This window comes from Neodiprion virginianus, chromosome 1 (assembly GCF_021901495.1).
Source record: "Neodiprion virginianus isolate iyNeoVirg1 chromosome 1, iyNeoVirg1.1, whole genome shotgun sequence".
NCBI lineage: Eukaryota > Metazoa > Arthropoda > Insecta > Hymenoptera > Diprionidae > Neodiprion > Neodiprion virginianus.
In genome coordinates, this window is record NC_060877.1 from 31,253,669 (window position 1) to 31,280,244 (window position 26,576).

At 34.6% G+C, this 26,576-nt stretch overlaps 3 protein-coding genes across 22 annotated transcripts in view; 2 read left to right on the plus strand and 1 right to left on the minus strand.

The window, feature by feature from the left end:
- Positions 1–26,576, plus strand: part of LOC124297566 (kinesin-like protein KIF2A) — a 50,149-nt gene that overhangs the window by 19,052 nt on the left and 4,521 nt on the right. For 8 of the 17 annotated variants that reach the window (XM_046748823.1, XM_046748733.1, XM_046748751.1 and 5 more), the window contains 8 exons: positions 1,424–1,460; positions 2,673–3,108; positions 3,269–3,842; positions 3,967–4,216; positions 4,305–4,459; positions 4,548–4,757; positions 4,885–5,059; positions 5,634–7,512. In XM_046748823.1, the coding sequence (XP_046604779.1) occupies positions 1,424–1,460; positions 2,673–3,108; positions 3,269–3,842; positions 3,967–4,216; positions 4,305–4,459; positions 4,548–4,757; positions 4,885–5,059; positions 5,634–6,835 (3,039 nt within the window). In that variant the 3' untranslated portion in view covers positions 6,836–7,512. The other 9 variants (XM_046748827.1, XM_046748742.1, XM_046748761.1 and 6 more) reach the window with 5 other exon arrangements.
- LOC124297694 (protein adenylyltransferase Fic) lies at positions 12,995–16,910 on the minus strand. Of its 2 annotated transcripts, XM_046748976.1 has the most exons (5): positions 16,568–16,910; positions 15,702–16,374; positions 15,065–15,136; positions 14,161–14,367; positions 12,995–14,074 (listed from the first exon to the last, which is right to left on the minus strand). In XM_046748976.1, the coding sequence occupies exons 1-5, from the start codon at positions 16,761–16,763 to the stop codon at positions 13,714–13,716; spliced, it is 1,509 nt and encodes a 502-aa protein (XP_046604932.1). In that variant the 5' UTR covers positions 16,764–16,910; the 3' UTR covers positions 12,995–13,713. The 2 variants fall into 2 exon arrangements, with proteins under 2 accessions (XP_046604932.1, XP_046604939.1); XM_046748983.1 differs by lacking the exon at positions 15,065–15,136 and having other exon boundaries at positions 12,998–14,074; positions 16,568–16,909.
- On the plus strand, positions 21,087–26,558 carry LOC124297654 (nucleolar MIF4G domain-containing protein 1). Of its 3 annotated transcripts, XR_006906652.1 has the most exons (11): positions 21,087–21,274; positions 21,367–21,836; positions 22,238–22,687; positions 22,949–23,178; positions 23,384–23,668; positions 23,796–23,983; positions 24,795–24,970; positions 25,036–25,388; positions 25,508–25,639; positions 25,748–26,163; positions 26,234–26,558. XR_006906652.1 is itself a non-coding variant. In XM_046748909.1 (10 exons), exons 2-10 carry the CDS (start codon positions 21,395–21,397, stop codon positions 26,036–26,038), a joined length of 2,547 nt encoding a protein of 848 aa, XP_046604865.1. In that variant the 5' UTR covers positions 21,087–21,274; positions 21,367–21,394; the 3' UTR covers positions 26,039–26,558. The 3 variants fall into 3 exon arrangements, 2 of the variants coding, with proteins under 2 accessions (XP_046604865.1, XP_046604878.1); XM_046748909.1 differs by having other exon boundaries at positions 25,748–26,558; XM_046748922.1 differs by lacking the exon at positions 21,087–21,274 and having other exon boundaries at positions 21,717–21,836; positions 22,247–22,687; positions 25,748–26,558.

Consider the following 26,576-nt stretch of genomic DNA (forward strand, 5'->3'; position numbering starts at 1 on the left):
TTCTCCTCCATTCTACCTCCGCTTTATCTCTCTCTCTCTCACTCTCACATGTAACGCCGTATTTGCTCAATCTTCCGTTGTACTGCAGGCTTGTTAGGCAAGGACGCCGATTGGCCTATGTGCCAAAACTGAAGCTGTAAAATTCTGCGCCGGATTCGAACTTGACATTGAACAGACTCGATATTGAGAATTTTTTCTACAATGTCAGCGGTTTTTTTTTTCCTTCTGAGAAATTAATACTTAATTTGTCGCTAATTGAGGAATATCGTTTGATGCGTTGAATTGTACCGCTTCAATAAATGTAGGTTATGCCGCAGATCATTTCACCTGTGTGTCAGTTTTTTTTAGCTTTACGAGTCGAACTTCTTGCCTTTTTTGTTTGGTCTCGGGATTATCGAGTACACGATTTACGCTGACACCTCTCGATATACCCGAACTTTTGCCTCGGAATCCGAATTGGTTTATGGAATTCGCATTCTTCAAACGTTGTATTTGTACGTTTAAAATTTCGCGGCTAACTTCGAATGGTGAAGGTATGATTAATTCGTGTCAAGTTTGTCTTAGAATTAGTGCAACTGCACTATTCGCATTAAACGAATTGAGTATTGTGTCTTAGGACGGGTGAAAAAAAATCATGAAGAAAAATGTGAATTATTTTTACGACCAGCCCCAGCATTGCAATTGAAATTCATGTGATAAAAAAACGTACTTTCACATTCTCGACCATCAGAGTCGTTACTAAACCAGATTAGTCATCGATGATAGATTCGCACTATATAAATTTCTTAAAGTCATTCGTAATATCGTATTACCTTACTTTATGTTGCTTATTTTGATACGAACAGACATGTAATAAATATATATCTTGCACGGAATGTGATGTTGAAGTTTCATGTTACGTTATTAAGGTAGTGGGAAAAGAAAATTGTGACAGTTTGTATAAATATCTACGATGCAACGTAATTAATTGACAAAATAATCGTAGAAAAACATCAGCTATCCGAATTGCTTGAAGTGAAAATCACCTCTCGTAATTTTGTATCTTATATGTATAAATAAGTAAATCAAGTCCCACGCATTTTGCTTCTGAAGATTGCAAATGTCAATCCTATTCACAAGTAGAACAACTTGTTTATTTTGGTGAAATATATTGAAAGATGACGCAAGTTTGAATTACGAGAGGTGAAATTTCTACCATTGCAAAAGATACAGGCGAACCAAATTTTTTGCCAGTTTCACATGTATGTAGGTAATCAATTGTTGTCATGTATCATACACGTTGCTTTCAAAACGTTTACTCATGTATTTTCAGCACTGGTTTCACTTACTGTTTTCCCCATACCTTTGCTTGATCGCACTGTGGTAAATCAAAAACTTATGTACGCAGTTTATTAATCAAAATATTACTTTCACTCGGTTGCAGAATACTACGAGAGCGTCTATTCCAGTCAAAGGTAAGTGTATGTATTACCGTGTATAGTTAATTCTTTTTTAGGATTAGTTATCTCCGTTGTATCCGCATAGCCGTCACGGAAAAAAGCCTCCAACTCACAGATAATGCTGAATTCCCATAAGAACAAAAGATGTGGGGACGAATTCACTCCCCCGTTGAGGATTTTGAGATTTTTGTTTCCGCAAGGGAGAAAAAAAGCGGCTTGTTCTGCTCACCGCTAGATCTTCCATAATTCAACATTTTAAAAAAAAAAAAAACTTTTCCCATATGGTTGCGTTATTTAGCCGTTGACGTAATTTAATTCTTTTTTTTTCGCCTTTGACAAAATTGATTTGTAGCGATTGAGGCGGCGAGACTATCGTGATTCGTTGACTTTTACGAAGTTCCAATGTGTCTCACGTGTGTTCACATGGAAATATCGATATTCGGGCTCTATATCTAACGTACAAGGGCAAGGACCTCGAGCAGTATAACGCGAACAACCTCACGGAGCGTTTTGGCATTTTTACGCGTCCGTGAAACTCCTCAATTTTTGCATATCACGCGAATTTAATCTGATAGCTTACCCCGAAATGAGGTTCGATCCAATCACGTACTGCTTTAAGAAACAGAATAAAATCTTTGAAGATAAACGACAGAACGCTATTCAAGCTTTGACGCAAGACGATACTTGCAGTGATGGTAAACCCTTCATTCTTTTTATTCTGTATCGCATATTACTTGCGCATTTTTGTTCAGATATTTCGAATTTTAAACCACGCATATGTATATCATTTTTCAACGTAACAGAATGTACATAGAAAATTTACTGTAACGATTAATCACCTCGCTCTTATAACTACATATACATTTCATCGACACAAATTTATGTTGCTTGTACCACGTTCTTTAAATTGTAAATAAAATCATACGTTACTTAAAATTAACAACTGTTGAATTAAATGATATGCATATGCATTCATTACTCTTTGGATAAATTTATTGTTTACAAAAAATTTATTGTCCACTTGCGCCATTCATTGTATTAGCAGTTTTGCGTTTATCTTTGCATCTAGTAAAACTTGCAACATGTATTGGTACAATCGGTTATCGGTTATGAATGAATACACAGACTCTTTTTTTTTTGTCGAGTTTTCGATCCAAGTATACAGATGATAGAAAATTATACACACAAAACTAGACATGCTCAGTGTACTAAATATTTCTTAACGATTTTCAGCCGTTCCAAATAGACAAATCACTCGAGCGGGGCGGCCGACAAATATAATTCCACCCATTACATCTGTGAACGGACATGGTGATTCCATCTCAGGTCTTACTCGACGGGAATTGGAGAATATCCCACCAACTCCGGTAACACCAGCACCATCAAGTGCTTCCACTGTGGCAATGAGCAAGCAGAAACAATTGCAGATACAACAGGCTCAACAGCAGCAATTGCAAATTCAACAACAACAACAACAACTACAACAACAACAAGCTGCCCAAATCGAAAATGGAAGAGGTAGACGGTCGAACGTTGTCAAGGAGGTGGAAAGGCTAAAAAAGAACAGAGAAGAGAGGAGGCAGCGACAAGCAGAGCTGAAGGAGGAAAAAGAAGCATTAATGAACTTGGATCCTGGAAATCCAAATTGGGAATTCCTTGCTATGATTAGGTAACTATTTTTCATCGTTCTTTTGAAAGGCGTTATCAAAATAGTAATTACCGTATTTTTGATTCTGATAAAGTTTCACGCTGCGAAGCTGCGAGAAGAAAATAAATGAAATGTATACGAAAAGTAAATGATTGCTAACAGGTTCGTTATTTTTCTTCAGGGAGTATCAAAACACCATAGACTTTAGACCACTGCGAGACACAGACGCCGTAGAAGACCATCAAATAACCGTTTGTGTTCGAAAACGTCCGTTAAATCGTAAGGAGGTGAATCGTAAAGAAGTGGACGTTATAAGTGTTCCCAGTAAAGATCAGATGGTCGTTCACGAACCAAAAGCAAAGGTTGATTTAACCAAATATTTGGAAAATCAACTGTTCAGATTTGATTACGCTTTTGATGAAACTTGTACCAATGAAATAGTCTACAAATATACAGCCAAGCCATTAGTACAAACTATCTTTGAGGGTGGAATGGCTACTTGTTTTGCTTATGGTCAAACCGGAAGCGGTAAGACTCATACGATGGGTGGAGACTTCAATGGAAAAACTCAGGACTGCAAGAAAGGAATATATGCTATGGTCGCTAAAGACGTTTTCAAGTATTTAAAGTCCACTAAATATCGTCCACTGAATTTGATAATCTCTGCAAGTTTTTTTGAGATTTATTCAGGCAAAGTTTTTGACCTGCTCGCTGAAAAAGAAAAGCTCCGAGTACTGGAGGACGGGAAACAACAGGTTAGTAATACTTTTTTCAGAAATAATACTAAACTTCAGTCGTTATGACACACTATCTAGCATTTATTTCGTATTTGAAAAATATTTATGTTGGAATAAAATTGTAATAATTTTTTTATCACAGGTCCAGATAGTTGGACTGACTGAAAAAGTTGTGGAATCTTGTGATGAAGTACTGAAATTAATTCAACATGGAAACAGTGCCAGAACTAGCGGGCAAACTAGCGCCAATGCTAACTCTTCGAGGTCGCATGCTGTCTTTCAAATAATTGCGCGGACACCAGGAACCCACAAGGTTCATGGAAAGTTTTCTCTAATCGATCTTGCCGGTAATGAAAGGGGAGCTGATACATCGTCAGCTAACAGACAAACCAGTGAGTTTTGGTTATGAACAATCTTAATTATCTTGAGAATAAAGGCATTCATAAATGAAATATAATCATTCGATTTTTCACTAATCAGGAATGGAAGGTGCTGAAATCAACAAATCACTGCTAGCGCTCAAAGAATGTATCCGTGCACTGGGACGTAAGGGTACACATTTGCCATTCAGAGCTAGTAAGCTAACTCAGGTTCTGCGAGATAGTTTTATCGGAGAAAAATCAAAAACTTGTATGGTAAGCACTTTTTAGACGTATTACATTTATAAGTTTGTTTCCAATTGAAATTATTCATTATTTAATTGCAATTTATTGGATATCATAGATCGCTATGATCAGCCCAGGAATGAGCTCCTGCGAACATTCTCTTAATACATTACGGTACGCAGACAGAGTTAAGGAACTAGCTGCAACAGATCCAACAGAAGTAAAGGCACCATCGACAGATGACGATGAACGAGGTTTAAAGATAGAAGACCATTCGAACAACAGCGTTCTATCGGACAGTGATTTAGCACAGCTGAGATCACTCAATGTAAGTAAAAAATTTGTTTTAAGATACTCCATTAAAGTCTACATATCATATTACCATGAGTTTCTTTATAATTCAATTTGTTGATTCAATTACTTTGTATGAGAAAAATTGTTATTATTTTCGTTAGGAGGGAGAGTTATCGCAGGACTTATATACTTTCCATGAAGCAGTATCTGCGCTACAGTTATTAGAGGAAGAAGTTTTGGACACGCATAAGCTTGTGGTTGACAATACAACTCGGTTTTTAAACGATGCGCACAGCGTTTTCAGTGCGACACACGAGGTGGACTATGATCAGGAAGGTATGTCGATCCTTTATCACATTTGCTATATGCTGTGTATAAAATACACGCTCGTATTTGTACATGGATAATGAATTTCTAATGAATCTAGGTATCCACCAACAGCTTAATATTTTAGACACAGGGTAAATGTGTCCTAAAGTGACAGACTTACTGCTGATGCAATTTCGTAATTGTCTAAATTTTTATGCAACATGTTTGTATGGCATAATTTTATGCTTCCGTACTGAATATCAACAATTGCTCCTTTAATACGTGTCATAGTAACACGTGCACACAAACTTCCAGTTTTTGTATAACAAACATTTGTACAATTATTTCCATTCAACAAATTGGGGTTACTGATTTTCCTGTCACATTCTTGCGTAATAATTCAGTAGAACAGTCTCAATGATAAAGATACTAGACCTACCGTATTGAAAAACAGTTTTCCAAACTTTCAGTACAAACACGAAATTGACTACGTGCATTCTGATATGTAAATGGGTAGTTTTTTTTTTTCTCGATAGTTTAACTTAGTAAGTATTGTGCATAACTTGGTAACAATATCACTGCCCATCGGGTTTTGCAACAGATACTCACGCAATGACAAAGGCTAATTCAATCTTCACATTAAGCCACAACTGGAGAGGCAGCAATGCAACATTAAACACGACGCTCAGTATAAATGATAAATTGAATAACAATCCAGATTACGATAGTCATTCTAATTTGAATTCGTCGACACAAATTTCTGGTAAGAACTCCTATAATTCTCCTTGGAAAGATGAGTTAAATTTTGAAAATTCAAAAAATTCTGACAGTGATCAAGATAAGCTTGAAGCTGAATCTGAAAAGAAATACAGCGAAACTCTTAGCACTGTATCCATCAACACCATGCATAACAAGACGTTTTCCGATAGAACTACTCCGCCACACAAAAAATGCGAAACCAGAAGGTCAACCATTTCTGGCATAAAAAAATATTCCAAATATAATTGGGCTGGTACTTTTGATAATAAAGCTAAAAAAAAGATTTCGTTCATGGAAAGTTCACTATCAAAATCAATCACAGCTGAAGGTAATGTTGAAAGTCGTGAAATGTCAGATAAGAATGAATGTAGAACAACTGAAAAGAAAACTATGAATTTTACAATTAACCCAACATCAGAGTGTAACAGTTGTAATTCATATGAAGATGACTCTTTGAAAGTAAATGACAAATTTAGTGACGAGCTAAAGTATACTAAGTTTTCAAATATTGACAGAACGTCGGATTCAAAATTGAATAATATGATCGAAAGTGATTTGATCTTTCCACCTGTAACTGATAATTCTTATTTCATAAAAAATGATGCTTCCCCTGCTAGGATCAATATATTTACTGATTGCTCTGATAAAAATCTTGAAATGCCATCCATTTTAAAAAGTACGGCTAATACAGCGTCTTCGATTTTAAAAGTAAACCAACAGATGAAAAATCGATGTCATATTAAACTAGACACATTACAACCAAATTTTAACACATCTGTGCCAGAAAAGGGTCCAATAGATTCTGGGTTCGAACGCACTTCAACATTAGTAAAAAAGTGTGTCTTGAAAAAATCAATAGACTCCAATATAGCTGAAATCTCAGTTGTTGAATCACAAATTGAAGACCCGAAATTAACGAAAAAAAGTTTGTGCAGAAAATTATTTCAATTTGCGTCAAACTTAATAATTAATGTGATTCTGTTTACATTGTTACCTGCAGTTTATATCGCGTTTTTTGCGTATTTACATAGTGTAAATGAATAAATGGAGCTTAAAGAAGAAAGCTTTAATAATTTTAATAGCGACTCTCGAAATAGTTAAATTCATTTAAATTTTTAATTGCTAACTTATAAACTAGTAATTTTATTATCTTTGGTATTTACTTCGAACTTGTCAATCTGTCTATAGCTACATTGGAGTTTAGGTGTATCTTATCGTTTATGTAAATAAGTTTTAAGTATATTTTCTGTAACATTGCATTTATATAAGTTAGATATGCTGTGATTTTTATGCTAAAGTTTTATATTCTTGCTGTTGTAGCATGGCTAGCATGTGCGTGGCTATTTTAAAACTGCGTGTGCTCTCTATATAATATTCTCTAGAAATATAATATTTTTCACTCAACGTAAAGTTTCAACGCAACAATCAAGGAAATTCCTTGGCACAAATAATCAACAAGTCACTGAAAATTTCTATAAAACCAGTATTAATGAACCATAATAGAGAAATATAGCGCGTGATTTGAGTAACTTCTAATTGCCATTTCTAGCTAAGAAAACAAATATAGATATATTATTTTTTCACTTTGGAAGTGTATGCCAATACCATAATTTAACTTCGAGTATAAATTATTGAATTTTCTGTTAACACTGCAGATTCGTTTGTTGACGTTTGATTTACAATATTTAATTATATAGTTGTATGTTATAAAAACTTAATGTATAGCAGGAACCCTTACAGATTTGAGACGGAAAAGAACAAAGTTTGAGTCACCCTACCTGAGGCGGTTCACAATACATAGGCGTCTCATAGAGAGAAAACAATTTTCTGATGGTACGACAATGTTCGAAACAATAAAAAGCATATAAGCAATAAACGCTCATTTTAATATGTACTAAGTACTAATTGTCATTTGTGGCTTCAAAAAATCTTAAAAGACATTATTACTTGCATCCCCAAAAATAATATTCATTGACAATTCAAAACGAAATGAAAAAAAAAGTGGTTGAATATTCTGGATATAATAACTTCAACGTTTGTATTATGATTTTCAAATTTTTTACTTTTATCGATCTTTTAGGTTCATAGTTTCGTGTGGAGATACTTACTAATTATTGAAAATGTTCTGTTTCAAAATTATAAATTACTTTTGTAAGTGATAATATCAAATTTACATTCTATCATATGGAATCATGACTTGAAAATAGCTGTAAGATTTGACAATTTCTCGTCAATATTTGAGCAATCCATGCTTGAATCGGATACTTCAAGATTTCTAATCGGTCATTGAACTTTTGTGAATTTAAGAGGAGCTTCCATTATTCCATTTCATTAAACTCTGGAAGGCTATGCTCAACTTTATTCTTTTCAATGGGTATCCGTATACCATCATTTCGTCTGCACAGCATCTTCGATTTACTGTACATGAATTTAGAGATAAAAGTATAGTACTATCTTGACAACGTTACCTTGCACATCCTCATGTATGTACATCAACCAGTTTGTTAATAAATGTTATTTTTGTGGATTCCCATCATAATGGTTTTGTATTTTTAAACATTAATTATCAGTATAGCAGTGTGTTAAATGCACTTACTAATCATTGCGGTAAAAATGTATTGTATCTTCTCTGGGTTACGTCTTGAATTGAAAATAATCTAACTTATTATTACTAACTTATCTATTACCATATTATCGTATCAACATAGAACATTTGTAGATCACGTGTATTATCTTCAGGCGTAAGATCAGGGGCGGTTTGTGCTTTGTGCATTTTATGTTCTATCTTTTGAAACTGCTGTTGAATTTCAATTTATGAAATGGAGCGAAATGCTTATGATACTGTCCGAAATTTCATGCTACAACTTAGTGGATGAACATTTATTCAATTTAGTGCTCAGTCAGGATCACGGAAGCTGAATAAAAATTGTTTAATTCTCGCAGCTTGCTTTTTTTGTATTTTGGTATAATTCTGTATTAAGTATGATTAGTCTAAGGTCTCCGCTATTTACTGAATCTGAGAGAATTTCACCTTATTAGAAAGTCATCTGATCATCGTGACTAAGCATTGTAATACCATATAACCAGCTGACTGCTTGCTACATAATCACGCCTTGATGTTGACGGGATTAAATCTTGTTTGTTGCAGCGTACGCCCAAAAGTGGGAAGAACTGTTGACACAGCAGCGTGATACATTGAACGCAGCACTGGACCAAGTCAGCCAATTCAGAGGCCAACTTCTCCAAGAAGAGCAGATCAGTCAAAAGATGACGCGCACACGCAACACACGATACAATTAAACCTACATGTCACACTCCCGTATACATAATAATATAATATGTGGGATGTAAACGTCACACTCCCATATACTAATAATATATGGGTTGCATCACCTGAGGGTGAGTTTACACTATATTAATCACATTCTTAGTTAAATCTATGTATTCCTAACGAATTCTATTAGTCGTTATGTACTTTTGAATCTAATCAAATAATACTCTAATAGTGATGTACGATATATCTATATTTTTTACCGATGTTAGTGTAAAAAGTGTTACGAGTTCCTTAGTGTCACCTTTTTGCCTCATGATAAACAGTTATTGACTACTACAATATTCTTGGCTTGTTAATTAAGTGATAAAATTTTAGAGGATGCTCTTTGAAAAAATTGTGATTAGCAAAATCATATAGTGTAAACTCACCAGAAATCATTCAGCGGGTTCCAGATGAGGTGAAACACCCTGACTCTATCTTCAAATATGTGATGCATTTTCGATTTAATCTTCTGTTATAATATACTTGAGATAATGTCAACAGATTAATTTTTTTGGTTTTATTTAATAACGCTGAATAATTTTATATATATTTAAAAAATGATACATTTTGTCCAGCATGAAAGCCAACTAAGTTTTTTACAATCGCTAACTTATTGGAAGCGCATCTTTCTGAATATCTCTCTACATAATTTTAAAAATTGTTTAGCTTACTAAACAAATCAGCATCTATAGACCTTGCTTACTCTGCTTATTGTTTCATTTCAGAACTGTAAAATTGGATCAAAAGTTCAAGTTAAAATTATGACTATAATTAAAATTTCCGTCAGCTACAAATTCAGAGACTTAGTATTGAATAGTGGTTGATTAACTCAGAAATGCATTGCTGATAAAAGTTAACTTCATTACTGCAAATTTTAACATAAAGAAATTATCATGTATTTAACTACTGTACTAAGCAAATAAAAACCATAAATATATTTTGTTCTCTGATATAAGGCGCCGGTCGTTTACTGACAAAAGTTGCTTACATGATGAATTATGAAGCATTTCTCCACCAGTAGCTTCTAGATACATTAAAAAAAAAGTTATTCAAAAAAGTATATACAGCAAAAAAAAAAGTTTACTTGTAGCTGACATTCAAACAAGCAGTCCCTTAATCAAACCAAAACCCATTTACGACCCAACATTCAAAGAATCATAATTATTATACATGTATGGCACTTTCTCATTGTTACGGTGTGCCCGGTTCTGAGTTTTTCAGCGGTTTTTAAGCTTTTGAAGTACTAAATGTACAATAAACGTTTCTTGAGTGCGACAAGAGTGCTTTTGACTTATGCTTAAGCTGTGAATTTAATTTTTTGATGTATAAGATCATGTAATATTAAATTAAGATATTGATTAGACATTAGAAATATCGTGAAAAGGGACCCAGTGTACCGCCAGACAGTGAAAACAGCCTTAGAATACCGGTTTATGGAAACATATTAGAAGTAGATCACCAACCCTGTTGCTCGATTAATGTATTTGAATTTCTGGTTTCTTCATAACATGATATCATCATATACTCAAGGTCTCAACCATTCGTATTATTTGGCTATTATACGACATCTAGAACATAATACAACAATTCGTTCGTTGGAAACTTGTATAAATTCAAGGTACAAAAGCTTTGCCAGTCTACAATCTCGATTGTATCAAATTAATCTTTTTATATCCACGTATCTTAAGTCAAAAGTTGTACATAGTGCTCTTTTGATTTTGCATACACTGTATATATTTTTATTTGAACATTGTATTTTCACTCTTGCCTCTAGATCAAAAAAATTTTATAAACTGAATTGATATTATTAATGAGGTTAAATTTTCAAAATATCATTTTATTACATCATGTAGGCTTCATGGTCTTTGATTAATATCTGTTACAGTGCGCGTAAATTGTTGGAAAATTTGTAATACCTGGATATGATGAATTTTGTAATATTTTTTTACATTAAGAAACGGTGGTGTATTCTATAGGCTGCTTAAAAGTAAGGGTCTCGTTTCTTTGACTGCAGAGTTGGATAATCTATTTAGATCTTATTCTATAGCCGGTTACTTAAATTTAGTAAACGAAACTCGTATTAAACCAAATAACGACTGATTTCAGAAGTAACTCTTAGCTGTAAGACACTTATATATGTTTCAATGTGGCTCAACAACGGCCTAAGTATTGAGTTGTGTATTAATAATATTATAATTTGATCCAGATCACTTTCTTTTATGTAACTGCGGAATCATCTAATTAATAACTCATAGGACTTTAAGGAAATATGTGTTTTTCTAAGTCGCTTCATTGATAATGTCATGCATTTCAGAAGAACTGAGTTGTGCAGTTGTTGGAAGAACACTGGTGTGACATGAATGATTCCGGTAGATAACTAAATACTAATTCAAACAAATACAATTTCGTCAAAATATATCTGTATTGTTATTAGAATATTAAGTCCAATGAATAATCCGTTGCTCTTACAATTAAAAAATCGTAATATTAATACTCAATTCTTCAGCGTGAGCTAATTATCACGGGGGTATTTTTAATTTTCAATGTTTCGATTAATTAAATGAAGATTTTGAGTGTTGCAATTATAGATCTTGGCCAGCTGTCCTCAATTGAATAATAACTGTTGTATTTTCTCTACAATCCGCTTCGTTATAATAGTGCCAAATCAACGCATTATATTTATGTTTAAAAATTGTGCATTCGAAGTTTTTGTGACCCCGTTAAATTAAAATATTTGCACAGGTTTACTTTCAAACAGACGATAGAAAAATTTCGATCCCTTGGAAGTTTTAGGAAGTAAACATGCTGAGTGGATCTCAGCTATTTTAAATTCTAAAAACGTATTGTTAAGTAATATTATTGATTGTTAAAACTAAGAATATCTTGCATAGTTATCAGCTTGAAAATATTTCGATGCCTCAATATTCCATGTGGTTATTATAGTAGAAAAAATGTCACAAAGTTTTTTATGAGTAAATTTTGCCCCTGTGAAGCTGTATTGGAATATTTTATTGCTAACTACAATTTAAGATTTTAATTTTTCATACCTTTTTAGTCAAACCAATAGAACAAAGCATGATAATTCACACGCATTAGTCGATTAACACTTCCCTAACTGACTTTAATATAAATAAACATGAATGTTCTTTTCACATAGATCGCAATATTGATGAAGCTAATGTTTACTATTTAACAATAATTATAGAATTTATCCAGCATGTGATACATTTGTCTAAGTTGTGTTTAATAAATTCATATGATCACAGACTTGAAGGCAAGTAGAACAAGTTAATGTAATATATATCGAGCAAATTAAAATGTTGATATATATATATCCCCGTTCTATGGTCACAGAATATTACAAAATGGTAATAAACTGTGATGGAAGATTGCTCGTTGAATGAAGATTTTAAATATACTTATAATTTTTTATATGCTATGATAATAATTTATAAAGTTGGAAAAAAATAATTTAACACAGTCGAAGACACTATTACTGATAAGACCATAACTACTGTAATAGTGTATTACATTACTCATGATATCACAAATCTCGACTATCTGCCTCACCTTCACTAGATCTTTTTTTCTTCATTCTGATTGATATGCACAGAAAATTGTTCTGGGTACATACATGTATTATAATGACACCATGTTGTTGCTTGATGAATAAAAAACAGAACCAAAACCTAACTATATTGTCTTCTGATCATCTGATGGTTCATGTTTCGAATTCATTTTACTATTTACAATGAGCTTCTTGTTGTATGTATGTAAAAAGTTTCGACTTTTTTGTTCAGCTTACCATTTGAAAATGGTATTACATCGTATAGGTTTCTTCATTTTTCACAATTGGATAAATAAAAAAAAATTAATAAACAAGAAAGCACTATAATAATTGGGTTTATTCTTTTTTCTTAAAAATTTACTCTAAATAATGTCTGAATGATCACGTATTGTAACATTTTTGATAATTTCAAACATCTTGACCTGCAAGTGTTTGCCGCACTGATCTCATTACATTACAACTCGTTTACTCATGATTAAACAAACATTACATCTGTACAATAATTTGTGCCTCTCTTATACTTCATTGATTAACATTAGGTAAATAATTTTACATCACAGTCTTAATCAACTTAATATTAAAAAATACTTTATAAAATTACCTATTAGATCTATGTACAGAAGTATTTGAACTAGTACTTATTTTCAACAATATGACAAATTTAGATTGTCCCAATTCGTGACATGAGTCTCGATTCAATAATTTTTAAATTGTATTAATAGCAAAGATGACTTGACTTATGTACAATAAGATTAATGTGCACCTATGCAGGCTACTTTGGCTGGCATACGATTATGCTTTGATGGTATGCTTACAACAGAACATGGACTCAAAATTAAATAGAAAATAGCCATAACAATTATTTCGTAATGGAAGTGGCATATTTGATTCGTACAAACCACCGGTATGTATGTACGATTCACGGAATAATCACAATAATATTCATCACACTCTTGACACGCATGCGAATTTAAAATTGGGCATACATTTATCAATTTTGTATTGAAGTTATATATGATTATAAAAATTTGAATCTTTTTAATCGTTTTCATAGTCGCCACTTCCATCGTCGCTGAGCAAAATCGTGTTTTGGTTTTCGGATAGTAGAGAATCTTGCCCTAATGCCGGGACTTGCCTAGAAAATTCGCTAGTAGCCCACAAAAACAAATCTAACGTTTGTTCTGTACATTCTCCAATGAATCTGACAAAAGGTCGTACATCTCCTGTGTTTGCCAGTTGCAAATATTCATAATATTTATGTCGATGCTGTTTGTGAACTATAACTGGCGGATAGCCAGCCTGCATTAGAATCATATTCATTAAAAGTCTAGATGTTCTACCATTTCCATCAGAGAATGGATGAATATGAACCAGCTTGTAATGGGCCAAAGCAGCGTATCTGAAATAGTTTAGTTAGAAATATCTACTCTGTAAAAAAACGCACATAACGTTACAGTTAGTGCTCCTAATATGCTTGCACATTACCTCACAGGATGCATTCGAACAGCTTGTTCACTGTTCAACCACAAAGAAAATTGTTCCATCAACATATGTATGTCTCCTGGACCTGGTGGTACATGCCCTCCAACGTACACTTGTGTCCGCCTGAATTGCCCACTTTCTACAGGATCTACGTGCCCCAGCACACGCTTATGAATTTCTAGTATATCTTTGATGGAAATGGAGCCAACCCTGTAATACGCAATCAGTGTTGCAGGTGTCTACAGATTTAACAAGTAAGCACCACGTGGGTGCATCAGTGTATTGAACAATTATTCGTTATTTACCTAATTGCCCAATTTCCCACAATAGCATAATTACTAGTTTATGAATGATTCAAACTACTTCTGCTCAGCACGGGACTTCCACATAAAAACAAATAGGGTGATTAAGCCAATGATGAAACGTCTAAGCAGACAATAAAACTCCGATGAGAGAACAAAACTTACCATATAAATTATATTGAATAGTTTATTCATCGGCCATTTTCATTCATTGACGCAATTACCCTATCGGTAGTTTTCTGCCTTAGAATACACATAGCAATATCATGCAAAAATGAGTTGAAAAAATACTTGAAGTACTGGGTCCCATTCATGCAAATGCTGTTTTATAACAAAACAAACGAAATAGATGCCAATACTATGCCAAAACATCTCACGTACAAATGGAATAAAAATAAAAGTCACAGACGACAATTTATAGTGTGTAAAATGTGTGCAAAAGATAATACAACATCAAACATTTTATTCATGGCTGTTCCCCACAATATTCACATTTTTGAGATTGTTGACAATCAAGACAAGATACTGGTAATATATTTCCAAAAATTCTGAATCCGTTATTATAGGGAACAGTCGTAAGTAACTCATTTTTTTAAATTGCTCACGTTTTGAAGGGCCGTTCACTGTCAGACCCGCAGCAAGCTGTACTATAAGCATTCCAGTCAGGAGCATTTAATCTATGCAAAAGCATCATGGCGTCAAGTAGAAATTAAAATGTTTGTTAATACTATAAACACACATACATAGAATTTATTAGGAAATAGAAATTTAATATGAATAATGAATCCTACACCCATAACTATGCTAATATAGGCAATGTATTAAAGTCTCAATAATTTTGCAACGCATACCCTTGGCAACTAGTATTGTGAAAATATCTGTAGGAAAATTCAGAAAATCACTCAAATGACGTTAATTTAATATTTCTGTTGAATCTGTTCAGTTCATCTGTTCAGTTCATCTGTTCAGTTCTGTTCAGTTGATCTAAATGGTGGTATAAGGTAACAAACAACATGAAAAATCTCTTGCTCAGTCCTTGTTACCATTAGGTATTTTTGATTCAATTATCAGGTGACTGGTGCCATGATGCGATTTGCGCTTCACTATCAATTGTGAGAAATGAATCTCTGCTAAAGTGGTGATAAAAGTAGTCCTATATTGAAAATATTAGTCAATTTACATGCTGCAAACTGATCGGTCTTAAAAGTTTTATTAATTCACCTTTGGAATAGTTTGCCTTACCTATTTACAAGGGTCGCATTGATATACTTCATTGCAGCATCCAAGCCCAAGATTTCATTATGTTCATCAATACTTTTACCAGCCACTGCAGTTCTTGTTTCAACTATGGCTCTAGTTTGAGCCAAGTTCATTGTATTACCCTCAATACCAACAGTGTGATAAATGTGTTGGAAATATGCTTCTTTTTTAGCACGACGGAGTGCGGCATTGCTATCAGGTATTGCTGATAACGCATCTCTCTTCTCATCTATTCTCCTAAGCATCCGTTGGTCCAGTTCATCAACAACCCGAGCTGTTCTTTGCCTATTAGCCAAAGCTCCCTCGTGATTTGGTTGATATGTCAAAGCTCTGACATAAAACTCATCAGCCTTGACCACATCTTTCTGTGTATGTTCCAAAAATTCTCCATAGTGGTTCAAAACATCCGGGTGCTTAGGAGCTAAGGCAACAGCATGTTGAAACAACTTTACAGCTTTGCTTTGCTTACCGGATAGTTTCATTTCTATCGCCAAGTGTAAGGAGCTTATGGCCTCTGATACAGACGCTGCATCAGTGACTGGTTTTATTTTACTAATTTCTGAATTTCGAAGTGAGAGACTTAATGTTCCTTCATCATGTAAGTTCAAAAAATTTTCTGACGGGAGTGGCGCAAATATACGCCGGTTATCGTCACCTGTAATTTGAAAAGTTGCTGTTTCAGGTAAAAGGTAAGGTCGAGGACTTTAACGTAGAGATAGAAACAGCTTGCATTCAAATTCCTGTTTATCAACTGGTTCATGTAATCGTTGTTATTTTGGTATTTCAGAAGTCAACGTAACCGTGAAATTTTATTATATACGGGTAGAGAGATTTTCATGCATTCTTACCTACATAACTCAGTGAGAATTGTTGAAAGTAGTTTGAAAGTAGTGTACCGATGACAGCGAAGCTCATCCCAGAGATGAAAATTAAAAATAAGCTCACCCGATTAAGTTCCATATTTTTAACCGGGTACTTTTTAATTTCTTCATTTATTGATGCTGATGGTGTTTGACAGCACTGGCTAAGGCAAGGTGGAGACATTTTTATAAACAGAAATAAAATAAAATAAATATTTATCGAAAACGAACATTGCTCCGTCTACAAGCCATCACTCGTCTGCACTGGTCTGCACCCTCGAGTAACCATCAATACTACCATTGAGTAATGTGCAGATTAGAAGAGATGACTAACCCTGGGTACGGTTTAGTAGCGGGACATAGAGCAGTTTACCAAACAACATGTGGTCATCGCCGATTGGTTGGTAGCACGTGCGCATGCTAAATTGCCTTTGCTTACCGTCTCAGGCGTAAGTACGATACTTCCACGGCTTCATACCACACTTATTGTCATTATCAATCGCAAATTCAATAAATATAGGAATCGTGTGCTGACTATATCTCAGAGCTTCCTATCGGTTCTCAATGTTTGTTCGTCAACCGTTAATTGAAAATGAAAATATAAATTTACCTAGAACATTTCTGTTATATTAGTTCCTCAGAAACTTTTATTAACAATATTTTTGTCTCTCGAATGTTATGATCGTCTGGATTTTCACGGGCAGTAAAATGCTGCCGCAGTGAAAATCAAGCCTCTGTCAGGCTAGAGTTGTCTTTCCCAGAATCTTTGATAAATCTCGATACGCGAAAATTAAATTAACGGCTGATGCTACGATACAACGGCAGTTTGATAAGCAATACCCCGCTGTGCGCATCTCGGTCCGATCAGTCGGTTGGGAAACGCGGCGAGTGAGCATCGTGCGGCGTCATTCGGCATCAGTTGTTGCCGATCAGTGTTTACGTGCGGTCGTGTTCGGCGGGTCTAAGGAGAATCACATGTTTCAGTGATTTGGGACATGGATGGTTAAAAAAAAAAAATGCTTCACTGTTCTGTAATCCATATCACAGTATTGAAGCTGCATCACGTAGTTTGATCAGTGTACTATTATCAAACTTACATTCAGTAATTATTCCACAAAGTGCAAAACTGTGATCCAAAGAAAAAGTGAGTGATTGAAATTAAAAGAGTCAGCAAATACTGAAGGTAAGTTTTATTCGCCATCTTTACAATCGTAAGTGTGATTGATTTGGTGAATACCTCTCTCTCCGTGGGATATGGCGCTTTGTTTTATTTAATGGCGCGTTATTTATATTAAAAATTGTCGACCATAGTCACAGTTTTCTACAGCTCACCGTTAATTCTCATTGTCAAACTATACATACACCCTAAATTGCTGACGTTATTTTAAAATACAAACGAATTTAAATCGTCTAGTCTCGTTGAATTTAAAAAATGGTATTAACTCTTGCGTGCATTGATTTTTAAGTAATATTCCTAAATGAAAATTGTGATATCTTACCTGATCTTAGAAATAAATTGCAACAATGATATTAATTGGTTCTAATGATTGGAATACCAATAAAATGATATATCCTACCTTATTACAGGGGTAGATGAAATTGCAGCATTATTGACGCAATAATCTGAACAAAGTAACCCGATCAATTAATCACTAAGAACGTAAATCAATCAATACAGTGAATAAAAACGAAAGATACGCAATTAATATGATTTTGAATCACTATCCCGCTTTTAATCTTTAATGATTTTTGCATTCATATTTGACTGATATTAAATTCTGTCGCAATTATTTGATTCATTTATTCGGTATTTGTGCTTATTTGATCAACCTTATATTATTGATTCTAAGATTCATTCATTGGCGCATCACAAATCACTATAATGTTATAGAAAAAATTTTGATCAGATCCAGACAGTCTGTAGTGAAATGTAGTCTGATCCAAGTAATATAATGTAATATTCTGTTATATTCTTATTGCAGTGTAAAAGGTGCCTCGCTTTGCCGTTCAACGTGGACATAATGGGAGAACTACTATCTACATTTACACTCTGGAGCAACCCAGGAAGAGGTAAGAATAAGTACTTATTGTAAGTTTAATAATTGTTTGATAAGATGAGGTTGAAAATTTGATCAGAATTTTGTCCTTGCCTAATATGCGGTGAATGAAAATGGAAATAGAGAACAGTAACAAATAATTCAAGAACCAGAAATCTCTAAATCCGCAGCATACCATTGGCACCGTTTGCTCAATTAATTCAAGTTTCCTTTTTGTGTTTTTCACAGAGTTAACCTGAGACATCCGAGTAACTTCTCCATTACTGGGCAACGTTGGTGAGTTCGCATGAGTTTAAGTTACGGGTTATTTCCCTGGAACTCCTCTGTCACGTGGCGTGGCGGTAACAATTGTCACACAAATTTTAGATTTCTTAACTGCATGGATAAGCTCATTAGCGGTTGCAGCGATGCTTGACTTTCAATCGAATCATTCATTTGCAATTTATTTTACTTTAGCTTATCGTTAATTAAAGCTAGAAATTTCGCACGTTGCTGGAAACGGAATGAGCATCGTAACAGGTAACCATCACTTACTCGACATTCGCGAGAACGAATTTTGTTTAGCTGTACTGATGATGATAATCCACATTTCAATTTACCATGATGTCGTTTAAGTGGAGTATTCATCTGAGGTTTAAACATATTCCGACGAATGTTTAACTAGATTCACAGGATTATTTAATCAATGAAACTTCAATGTTTGCCATAATGTAATGCAATCAAATTGCATGTTATATTTTGGGTGATTGTCAATTTTTCAACAGTCAGCAAGTATCGATAAACTGCACCGTTGATTCGCTTAGAAAAATGTTGATAGGCATACAGTTTCTAATTCATTTTACAAAAGGTCTATGTATCGATAGTCCGCCAGCAATGACGAAGATAAGACATACAGTCACAGGGTTGACAGAATATCACTGCGATATTCTGCATCGTAAAGATCAAATACTGATCGTTTCTCTGCCTTTGAACCCCTTCACCCACTAGGCCGCAGAATCCGTGTCCTCTTACTGATCGGGCGTACGATGCAAATACAGTAAACTCGCTAAGCTAAGGTAGATATGGGGGCTAGTTTGAGTGCGTGTCGGGGGATAAACTTGACAACAGCTCTCGTAATGTTCATACACTTGATAATCATTTTACTGAAATCCAGATCTAACGTTACTTCTACTTAAATCGGTTTTTATCATTTTCTAATTTTCGTCTGTCTTTAGTATCACTGTATAAGGGCTGGCTCACTATGATACAAAGACATTTTACTCCCTCCAGGTATAAATCAATGAAAAAGTAAGTCAGTGACCACGGCGCAAATGAAGAAGAATGATGTGTGTTGGAACGAATGGAGATTAGTTTAGATCGAATATAGGTAACCGGGTAGGTAGGTGCTCGTTTCGGAATTCGTTGCGGGGTTGACGTACCGCGATGTTACTAACTTTCGCAATCCACAGCGTCAAACGATCACAGAGATGTTCCTCCTGAAACACAAACGACTCGATATAAAAGTGTTTGGACCATTTGCAAACTTATTTAATTTTAACGAGTTCAATCTCCCATTTTACATCACTCTGCAACTATTTGTAATATATCTCTGTCATCGTCTGAATGGGCAAAACGCATTTCTGGATCATCTATCGCGTCCGTGGTACGCTAGATGGGGAGAGATACTGCGCCCGAAGACTTCGCGTCGAAGAGGACCGCCGACCGTCACGCCACACAATAATGCATGCCTCCTAATCGCCATCCCAAATTTGATTTGCATCTAAGAACAACAATCTGCATAGCAATGTGTCGAATTCGTAAAGACGCAGATACGGATTGTATTTCATCAGAACTTTCTGACGAATCCTAGTGCTTTAAGGTTTTTAACAGATTAATTGGTTGCACTTTTTTGTGAATAATTAATCACACGAATTCGACGCGCCTTCTTGCACGATGAGTGATAATATGAATTGATAGCACCTCTGCCCGTAAGTTTCGCAAACTGTACATGTGTTGAGCTTTTATCTTTCCAGTCAATTTTATCACCAACAATGAAGTCTAAGTTTAATCGCGCCTTTTGCGCGTTGGTTTAATGCTTTTTGATTCTGAGAGAAAGCGCGACACATAAAAGCCGCCGGTTTACTACGCGCAGCGTTGACTGAGGAATATCTACTACTCCGTGAGAATATCCTCAGCCAACGCACGCAGTGACAAAAATCGTGGAGTGTCTAGTCAGTGAAGAATCTTATCGTAAGTATTTGTAAAATATTTATGAAATATACAAACATACTTGTTTTACGGATCGTGTTATTTTCTGTATCAATAAACCAATATTTTCACAGTTTTTATACGTGCGATTATGATGCCTTTGTTTCAAGTTGCAAATAAGGCACCGAGTAACAAGGATATCCAACAGAGGGCGGTACGGTTCACGGTTCGCTGTGGTGATGCGAAATAATCCATAGAGTTGTCAGCTCAGCAATCTTAAGTAATTTTTAGTCCACGGTCAGTCCATGTCTTCATTGGTCGACGTATTTTCTGACAACAAAAGTGAACACGTGCTTTAAATTGCAATAAACTGTTCTATCTTTTGGACTGATCTTGTTACGAACAAAGAGGATATTGGTTAAGATCAGGAATTCCTCAGTATCAATAAAGGGCATGTTTATGCACATTACCTAAATTATTGTCATCAATTTTCCTAGTGCTCCAAATGCAGTACGTAAATTTAAACATGTATTTTTTTTACAGATTTTGTTTACTGAACAAACTTGTAACGATGGGTATATTTGGTAACTCCAAGGGGAAAAAAAGTAGCAAAAAACAAAGAAAACCTAAGCTAGTTGTGAAAACACGCAAGGAATTACGTAAGGAAAAGAGGCAGCGGAAAAAGCATAACAGGGCTGAATATTACGCAAAGAAGAATCAGTTACCTGGAAAATCAATTTTGAATCCTAATCACGACAAACCATCAGTAAAGTCTACGTTACCTCAAAGCACGAATCAAAATGCTACTCTTGATGTTGCGAAGAAAAAACAGGAACAAGAAAAAAAACAACAGCTGCGACTAGAAAAAGAAATGAAACGAAACAGAAAAATTCATCTGAAAGAAGCTAACATTGCGGAAGATAGGATTATCAAGCAGTTAGAAAAAAATTTGAAACTAAACAAACGGAAGAGCAAATCAGTACCAAAGTCTTTTGCAGCTGATGGTCTTAGTTGTATCCTTTGAAACTGTATGATATCATATGAGCACCTTAAAATATGGTGTCTAAAATTACGATTCACGATACAGTAAACACTAAATCATACTTTCATGACACATATTGTGTAATCGAAATTGCAACACAAAAGCCTATGCACTTGAAGGTTTAATCGATAAAGCTTGATTGAAAAGACTTCCAATGGCAAACGAAATTGTTCATCGATGCAATAAGCCATAATTTCACCGTTTCTTACACACAAATAGCTAATTAGGTTTCACTCACTAACCGAGATGGAGAGAAATCTAACATTGAAGTTCAGAAATGAAAATTTGATTTTTCAATCAAGTTTATTCGATCAGAACAATAACATTTGTTGGCCAAAAATCACCACTGAAATTTCCTCAATAATAATATAGATCTTCTAGAAATGTGTGATGATGAGAACAGAAAACTTGCCGTCGAAACCGAAAAGCAATTGCTAGCTGCAGAGTCAGGTTCAGAATTAGAAGACGATTTCATCATGATCACAGATTCCGCGAACAAAAAACAACAGGAATTGTCTAGGAGTAATGAATCTGACAATGACAAGAGTAATAGCTCAGGTAATTCCGAAGTTGATGAGAATAGTAGTGGTGAAGGGGAATCATCTTGTGCAAAGAATATGACTGAACAGCAGACGACTGGCAACAATAAACGAAAAGCTGATTCTGAAAATGCAGTTACATTTATGCCACGCAAAAAAATGTTAGCCAAAATTAACTCTTCCAATAGTGACACAGAGCCCTCTACGGGTGACAGTGATCCTGACGAGGACGAAATACTGGCTGATGTGGAATATGAAACGGATTCTGAAAATCCCAATGAAGGTAAATTTGTTAGAGTTGTTTTCTTTAATATGTTAATAGCGACGACGGTCTCTGGGGGCTGAAAGTGAACTTTTCGTTTCGGTGGCGTCAGTCCATGAGACTGGCAGTATTAAGGGCTAGTATGCCGCCTGAATAGAAAGCACAGCAAAATCAGGTCAGCTCTTAACATATTAAAAATTGATAGGGTTTTGTTTAAAAATAGTATGCTTAGACCGAATAATATTAGTTTGTCTAAAAGACGTGTCATTTATTGGAATTCAGGTGCTAATGAAGAATCCAATCAGCTTTGGGAAGATATATATGGTAGAACGAGAGATAAGCTAGGTAATATCGTATCAAATACTACTGGTAAATATGTTCCACCTGCGATAAGGGATAGACTGAAAAATTCCGATTCCTTAAAGGACGAAAAATTGATAAGACTCAAAAAACAAATAAAAGGCTTATTGAATAGATTGGCTGAACACAACATGCATAGTATTGTCTCACAGGTATGCAAACATACTTATAAAACACAAAATCATAACTATTTCAAAGTAAAATATTTCTTCCTATACTACTGTTATTATAACAATCGTACAACTAATTTTGAATAAACATTTAATGCACATTTAAAGCTATTGGAAACACTAATTCATGTACTTCTTAGACATATATTGTCTGTTGTGAAATATCCTACAGCATTCTTATTTTCAGTTGGATGAACTATACATGTCCCACAGTCGTAACAACATGAACGAAATGTTGTTTACTCTGATGAAAGAATCTATCGTTGCTCCAGTGCTGACACCAGATCGCCTTATTACAGAACACATGATGCTCATAGCCATCCTTCATGCAAATATTGGAACGGAAGTTGGTGCGCATTTTCTGTTATCTTTAATCAAAGAGTTTGACGAAATGTTAAAAAGCTCACCTGAAGTTGAAAATAAAGAGCTGGATAATATCATACTCATGATTTCACACCTGTATAATTTTAAGGTATTACAGTTTACAATATGTATGTAATACATATGTAATAATCTAACTACTTTCGTAATGCGTAATATCAATGTTCATCCCAAATCATTTGTATTTGACAGCTAACATTTTATCTTTCAACAAACAGGTGTACGACTCTCAACTGTTGTTTCAAGTACTTACAAGACTATCGGAAAAGTTCATGGAAAAGGAAGTTGAATTAATTTTGCATGTTCTGAAAACTGTGGGTTTTGTTATGAGGAAAGATAACCCAACTATGCTGAAGGAGTTTATATTCAAGTTGCAACAAAAAGCTGCAGATACGACTGAGAATAGGTAGATAGCTGAAACTCGTGCAAGTATTATTACTGTCTGAAAGATAAAGATTAATAAAATTACATTCCAGATGTGGTCCCAGGAAATAATTACCAAATGCCACATACAATACCTTAAGGGGGTGCCAAAGTACGAGCAGTAGAAAATTATCATTACAGCACAAAGTTTTTCAAATAATCTCAAAAATTGACTCCTGTACATCCGTCTGAAATTCGAAAACCAAGAGTTCTAAACGTCAGTATATCCTCTAAGCTTCCACTGTATGGATCTGTTATAAACTGAAATTTGGCTTACTTGAGATTTTTTTGGTGTTTCTTTGACACTTTCGACTTTTTTATCACGTAATCTGATAAAAAAAATCGCAACTAAGCCAAATTTCAGTTTGTGAAAAATCCGTTCCCTGCGAGCTTAAAGGATATATTAACGATTATAAAAAGTCTTGATTTTTATATTTCAGACACTGCGTTCGTCTACGAACGTGGCCACCCTTTTGCAAATCTGTTTCTGCAGAGCTGTACTTGAACGGACCTGCTGGAGTCAATTTTTGAAACGATTTAGAAAATTTTTCTGTGTTTTGAAGCGAAAATCTACAGCTTTCAAATGCGTGTTGAATCACTCTATTCTGTCCATGAGTCTAGTCACAATAGAACATTAAATAAAATGATTATTCTACACTGCTCTTATATTGGCACGCCCCAAATTAAAACCAAATTTATATTAGTTTAATCCAAGATTTTTGTTTCCAACTTTTTCCACTTCTTATTTTAACCAAGAATTCCATTAATTATTTGTTGAATGATCACTATTGCAGCTCCAGGGTTCAGTTTATGTTGGACATTTTGCTAGCGATTAAAAACAATAATATGTCAAAAATCCCGCAGTACGATCCAACGCATGGTGAACACTTGAAAAAGCTTATGAAGAGTTTAGTAAGGAAAGGAAACTATGTGACCCAACTAAACATATCACTAGATGATTTATTGAAAGGTATTTTCTTTTGTTTACACTTTTATAGTACAAAATTGCAGCTACAATTATTTACACATTCACAGCTGACCAAAGGGGTAAATGGTGGATAGTCGGATCAGCATGGTCAGGAAACACAGATATTGGAAAACCTATTCAAAAGACTGACACTAACTTAACAACGTTTAGTCAAAAAATATTGGACTTGGCTCGCAAGCAGCGGATGAACACAGACATTAGAAGAAATATTTTCTGTGTTCTAATGACTGCAGAAGATTTCCTCGATGCTTTTGAAAAGCTGCATCATCTAGGATTAAAGAACCAACAAGACAGAGAAGTCATTTATGTAATTCTAGATTGTTGTCTCCAAGAGAAAAAATTCAATCCCTATTATGCTGTGCTGGCACAAAAATTTTGTGACTACGACCGGAAATACCAGGTAAGTTATTTGAAGAAACTATTTGTCACGTTAATCTTTACTTATGCAGTTGAAATATTATGATGATTCAGTTTTTCATTATCATCTGTGTGTCACTGAAATATAATTAATATTCTTAGATGACGATACAATACACTTTATGGGACAAATTGAAGACTTTGGATAATTATACAAACCATCAACTGACAAATCTTGCCAGATTTTTAACTCATTTATTCATTGAAAAAGGGCTTGCTCTCTCTGCCTTGAAGGTAACAATTGTTCTTGAACTATTGTTTGTTACTAGAAGGATATATTGACGAATTTATATTATATGATGTGAGATAATGCAGTATTGTCTAGCTAAATTATATTCACAGGTAATTCAATTTGGGGAGCTGGACAAACCTACCTTAAAACTCGTCAGACAAATCATGCTAGGAATTCTTCTCCACGAAAATACAGATGCCTGTACACAAGTTTTTGAAAGAATATCACTGTCACCGCAGCTACAGAATTTCCGAGAAGGTCTCAGATTATTTATACGCCATTTTCTTTTAAAAAATATAAAGGTTGGAATAATACCAGAGGCCGAAATGGTTAAATTAAAAGAAAGAGCTGAAATTGCTGAAAATACGCTCACAAAACATGGAGTGAAGACAGTATTTTAGAACCTCATTGAGAAGTATATCATTTAATGTACGAAGGAATTTGGTTTACTGCAGCATGCACGGAGGACAGTTACCTGAGTGTATTGGGTCTGGATCTATTCAATGCATGTTCTTTTCCAGCAAGAGTGAGTAAAAAAAAAAAAACACTAGTGCCTGCCCAGGAAATTCTTGAACGCAGTAATTTCTGTTAAGTAGGCACTAGGGGGAAATCATACTAAGTGCTGTTCAACGAATTCGCTGTAACGCTCAACCTCAGAAAAAACGAACGCGCGTTGAAATGTGTAAATAAAAAATAAGGTGGAAAATAATATAAAATATTTATATGTTCGTTATATCGTTGTTTTGAATTCTCACCCAACCTCACACGAATTCTTGGACATATAATAGGTTGCTAGATGGTTAACACAATAAGAAGCATCGTCGGGGTTAAACTTGGGTAAAAAAAAATTAATTATTCAACGGAAATGAAATCGAATTATCTTGAACTACGACCATCATAAGTATAGCATAAAAATTTACGTATTCATGGAAAAAATAA